The sequence below is a fragment of the Canis lupus genome, chromosome 20, assembly GCF_003254725.2.
Source record: "Canis lupus dingo isolate Sandy chromosome 20, ASM325472v2, whole genome shotgun sequence".
In the NCBI taxonomy this organism is placed as follows: domain Eukaryota; kingdom Metazoa; phylum Chordata; class Mammalia; order Carnivora; family Canidae; genus Canis; species Canis lupus.
This window is the reverse complement of record NC_064262.1, coordinates 46,241,512-46,246,935: the sequence shown is the minus strand read 5'-3', so window position 1 is coordinate 46,246,935 and position 5,424 is coordinate 46,241,512. Positions and strand designations below refer to the sequence as shown.

Here is a 5,424-nt window from a genome sequence, read left to right as displayed (position 1 = left end):
GGGCCGGGGAGGGGCGGGCGCGCCGGCCAACGCCGCTCCCCATTGGCCGCCGCTGCCTCGCGTCACCGCCTCGCGCCGGCCGACGCGCCGGCCACCACGTAGCGGGCGCAGGCCCCGCCCCTCTGGTGGGCTTCCGGCGGGGGCGGCGCCTGTCGCGGAAGCGGAAGGTGGGGACATGGATCCGCTCCTAGCCGGGTTGAGCCGGCGGTGGGTTGGCCCAGGAGACCCTGGAGCCCCGGCTCCAGCTGAGTGTGCAGGCGTGCAAGGGCCCTGCCGCGTCAGGGTGTGTGAGCGGGCCACTGAGCTCGGGGTCAAACCTCGATGCCCGCGCTACGTCGGCGCCCTCCAACCAGATTCCTGATGAGCGCGCAGCGGCGGACACCAAGGAAGAAGGATCAGACCTTTCTGGAAAAGAAACCAAATTGTGAAAAGCTTCCCATAGGCTCATTTCTTTTCTGCAAAAACAGGGGAGCGACTTCCGTGGCCGACTTCAACAGAAGGGCTAGCCCCAGCGCCCGGTCTCCGGGAGTGCGTTCTGGGAACCACTGCGACGTGTGCTCTGCGGTAGGTATTACCATCTCCATTTCACGGACGGACAGACCGAAGCCCAGAGAAGGGAGGCGACTTGGCCAACTGGGGAGCCGTGGCCATGGTAGCCTGCTCCGGCACGGGTCTCTGGAGCTCTCTGCAGGAGGGAGGAGTGCTTGATGACCAAGGGCAGGACAGAGCAGCCCCGGACCCCAGCGGAGGAAAACATGGTGTTTTCAGCAAGAGAGTCTTATACTAAAGGACTGTGATTTGTTCCAAAAATTATGTACTGACAACTTTTTTGTGGGGTAGGGGTGAGGGGAGAGGTTTAATGCCCCTTTACAGTGTCCTTACTTGGTAAATTAGAAAGTGGCAACCCACTGATGTCCAAAATGTGAAAAAGGGAAATCTTAGCTTAACTTTGTGTTCTCAAAAGCAGGCAGCATGTTTATCTGGATATTCAGACACAGACTTGGACCCTGCAGGTGGGGGCAGAGAGCCAGGTCTGAGAAAAAGAGGTGCTCCTAAGATGCCAGACTGTACCCTAGGGTCTTCCAGCTATGCTTATGACCCTTTGTCACAGAGTAAGTCACTTATTGGGGACACTCACAGCAGCAGGGCTGGCCCACATTACAGGCACAGTAACTTAGGAAAGTAGTTACTCCATAGCACAAAGGGTTCTACTGAAATGCGCCCCCTGACAGCCCCCCCCAAACTCTTTTAACTTATCCTAACAGCTCCCCGGTAAGCACTTTCATCTTCCAGATAGACATGTGTACAGGAGTGAAGTGATTGTTAGGGCCACACAAACTGATAGATGGCAGGTCCAGAGTTCAACCTCAGCTTGTCCTCAAAGCCACTTCATCCACTGCCCTTATCTAAGGGTGGGTGGGTCCCTGCACTCAGGACAGGTCAGATATTCCTGCTGCTTCTGAGATTGTGGTTCTGTGTTGACTCACTGCTCCTGGACCCCTTGGTTTGCTCTAGGGGACTGTACCTCAGGGGAAGCTGCTTCCTCATCTGTGAAATAAAGTAGTACATCCAACATGACCTATTCTGGAGTGAAAACGTTTGAAAACCAAATTCTTAGCTTATGGTTTGAGGGATGGAGGGAGAAGGAAATATTATCACCTTTATAGTCAAGGCAGAAAAGTTATTTTTAAAATGTAGCACCTGCCAGTTACTAAGACAGTCCCAGGCCTGCATGGGGACCTAGCAGCCTTGCGGCAGAGCCAAGGGGTACACTGCCAGAAATAGCTCTGGGCCATACCCTGTAAGAGCCTGATATTTTGTGGGGTAAAACAAGGTTACCGAGACCTGGGACGTGGAACTTCCTTGGAGGGCTTCTTTCTCTGGGGCAGGTGAGGTCCAGATGGAGACGGGGTAACATTCCTTCATGTGGACTTTCAGTCTCTGTCAATCAAAGCTAACAGGTGACCCCTGAGGTGGGAGAGGCAACCTGGACCCAAATGAGGGAAAGGCCGGCAGAGATCAGTTTTCATGCAGAAGAATAATAGGGCAGGCTTGGCCACCCTGCCCTGTCCACCTCCCTGCAGTCTGGCTATGCAGCCCAAACCTCGGACACGAGGAGGTCCCAGTCTTAGCAAATCCAGAAAGGTTGATTTGACTGTAAAGGACCAGATTAGTAACGATTCTGAGACTGGTTTGTGCAAATGGTTTTTTTTTTTTTTTATTTCCACATTTATATCACAAGGTGTCCACTTACTGGACCAAATAGCAAAGTTGCTCCCTTCTGTGTCCTGAGAACACAGAAGTCTAGGTACTGTACATTCACTAAGGCTCCTTGTTTTTGCAAATCGCTTTTATGACAAATAACCATAAGGCAAACGAATCTAAAGGAATGGTTATGAGTGTTTCCAGCGTACAGACAGGTCTCTTCTTGCCCAACAATACAGCATACACACCAGTAGCACCCGCGGTTACTTTTGTATTTTTTTGGGAGGGGACTCTAGAAAGGTGAAATTCTTGAGTTATGTGCAGGAAGGGGAAACTGAAAAAGGAGAAAGAGGAAAATTATTTGGCTGGTGGTCAGATGGAAGGGGGGGATAAAATAAACTCCTAGGAAACTTAAATTTTTGCAGCATTTTTTTCAAACCGGGGTTTGAACCGAAACCAGATGAAAATGTGTGGATGCCCATGGAGTGTAGGTCGTATTGGCTGGCCAGCTGGCCCAACTGCTGCCAGCAGCTTGCTGCAGCTGACAAGCTTCTCGTGTCAGGACTGAAGCACTGGCCAGGTGGGGTGCAAACAGAGGCCATGGTGTAGGTCCACCCACTGCCTCAGACACTCAGGGCCAAATTTAAAAAAGGAAAATGCAAATAGATGAGATGCGTGCTTCTGTTGCTGTGTTTAAAGGTAACCTCTCCCCTAGGTTTTCTGTGCCTGCCTGCAACTGAGGTCCCAGCTCACGGGTGCTGGGAAGTGTCCACACCTCTTCCGGGGTGGGGAACTAACGCTTTTTATAGCTGGTTTGCTATAGAGTTCTGAACTCACTTTGCCGGCCTTCCTTCCACACACGGTCCTTCCTTTGCAATTTTGTTAGTAAACTGGTAGCAGCATTTCACAAAAGAAGGAGAATTTTGAGGGAAGAGCACGGAGAGACCTCGAGACTCTCGCCCCCTCCCTCCCGCCCCGGGCCGGACTCCCCGGATTCCCAACCACTGGAGGCAGCCAGGCCCCGGCTGCCCGCCTGCCATGCTAACTGCAAGGTGGGAATGCACTTAGAGGCCGACAGGCTGGTCAGTCCAAGCAGACATAAGGCAGAATGTTCAACCGCCCGTCGTCGCCGTGCGGGTCGAGCGATATGCACTGCGTCCAGTCATACCAGTTACCCTGTGTGTCCTGACACCCGTTCACCCCCGGCCACTGGTGGGCCTGGATTCTGTCCAGATCGTCCTGTGTAACCTCTCGATTCAGGCCTGGGAGGTCCGTGGGCGCGCTGTGAGGCACCAGCACATGCGGCTTCCTGGCCCCACGCCGGGTGCTCTCCTCCTGCTTCAGGTACTCAGACATGAAGTGGTGAGCCCCAGGGGTCTGTGCGCCTGATGATGAGAGCAGGCTGCTCTGCCGGCTCAGGTAGGACTGGATGATCTCATTGCGCGACAGCTCCTTCCAGTTCGTCTGTTCAAAAGGGCTCTGGAGGCTGGCCTTGGCCTCGGGCTTGTCCAGCTCTGTCCTGGGCTGCTCTGTGTGCACAGGGCTATCAGCCCGCACTGGCTCTTTCTGGGTCAGAGGTTTGATCTGTCTGGTCATGGGGTCAAAGGTGAGCTTCCGCTCTTTTAACCGAACAGGCTTGACACCCGCCTCAGCCACCTGCCCATCCAAGTTCACTGTGTAGTCACGAGGCCGGTACCTCTTCTTCTTTTTGCTGTCCGAGCCACCAGATGAGGCAGCATCGCTGTCTGCCTTGGAGGAGTCCGGAGAAAAGCCCGCCCGGGGAAGGATGGGCTCAGCTGGGGGCAGCCCCACCTTGCAACCCTGCCCTGCCAGCCGCTGGTGGCCCTCAGGCTGCTCCAGCCAGCGCACCGGGCTCTCTGCACTGGGTAGCAGCTCGAGCCGCCTCACAGGTGGTGTGGACGGCTGGGCCAGTGGAAGCGGTGATGGCACCTGTGTGGCATCAAGCGACTGGGGCCGTGGAGAGGGGCTGGCCATGGAGCCCTTGGGTGTGTATGGGCTCCGCTGCCGGGCAAAGGAGCCCTCGTGCCGTGAGTTCCGGGGACTGAAAGAGCAGCGAGGCGGCCCCTTGGGATGGGGAGGGCCTGGAGTCTCATCCACCCGGTCCAGCTGCTGCAGCACTGCAGCCTTTGTCTGCAAGCAGGGGCCGGGTGGCTTGCCTAGGCCCGGGGAGCTGGTATGCGGCCGCACGGCATTGACCGGAATCTTGCCGCTGTGCTTGTCGCTCTCGCCGTGCTCCAGGCGGCCGCCCTCAGGGCCCGAGTGCCCACTGCCGTCCAGGGTACCAGGGAAGCCCTCGGGGCTCCCACCGATCCCGTTGGTGGGGAGAGGGGACGAATTGGGTACCAGGGAGTCATGACTGGCTTTGGAGACCTTAGGAGGTGGCCCAGGGTGGCCGAGGTCACGCTGATCTCCGCGGCGCTTGCGGCTGCCCAGCCTGTCCAGCCGCTGCCCAGGCAGCCTCTGGATGTCATTGCGGTTCTTCAGGTCATGGATGCTCTTAGGCGTGCCGGCCGCCCCCGCCTCCGGCCTGCAGTTATGAGCACCCCCGTTGGCAGAGCCGGTGCCTCCCCCCAGCCCTCGCAGCGCCGCCTCATTCTGGTGCACGGGCTCGATGAGCTTCTGCCAGCTCCGCAGCAGCTTTTTGGCCCGCTTGGCGAGCTCCTCGTTCTTGGTTTTCTTGCGGACGTCGTTGATGAGCTTCCCAAGTCGAGTCTCCTACAACCAGAGAGACGATGACATGCTTTTGGGAAAGAAGTCCCCCATGAAAAGGGAGCTGAGCCAGAAACGGTGGGAAGGGCCCCTAGTCTTTGATTAATCCCACTGACCCTTAAACCACAGAGTTCCTGGATACAAAACCCATAAGGATTTGGTGTCCTTTGTGACATCTAACTTCCTGAATCTAGTCCTTAAACTTTAGGGTCTCAGGGCCACTGGAGGCATCTTCAAAAGTACCATCCCGGGATCCCTGGGTGGCTCAGCAGTTTGGCGCCTGCCTTCAGCTCAGGGCATGATCTTGAGTCCCGCATCAGGTTTCCTGCATGGAGCCTGCTTCTTCCTCTGCTTGCCCCTCTCTCTTTCTCTCTCTCTCTCTCTGTGTCTCTCATGAATAAATAAATAAAATCTTAAAAAAAAAAAAAAAAAAAAGCACCATCCCACAGGCTTCTGACCTGGAGGCTGTGGACCATCAAAGCCAGTGAA

General features: G+C 55.8%; 1 protein-coding gene across 4 annotated transcripts in view; it reads right to left on the bottom strand.

The window, feature by feature from the left end:
* Positions 1-143: 143 nt before the first annotated feature.
* MED26 (mediator complex subunit 26) overlaps positions 144-5,424 on the bottom strand; it is a 56,190-nt gene continuing 50,909 nt past the window's right edge. For all 4 annotated transcript variants that reach the window (XM_025457912.3, XM_049098421.1, XM_049098420.1 and 1 more), the window contains one exon: positions 144-4,941. In XM_025457912.3, the coding sequence (XP_025313697.1) occupies positions 3,289-4,941 (1,653 nt within the window). In that variant the 3' untranslated portion in view covers positions 144-3,288. The remainder of the gene's footprint in view (positions 4,942-5,424) is intronic.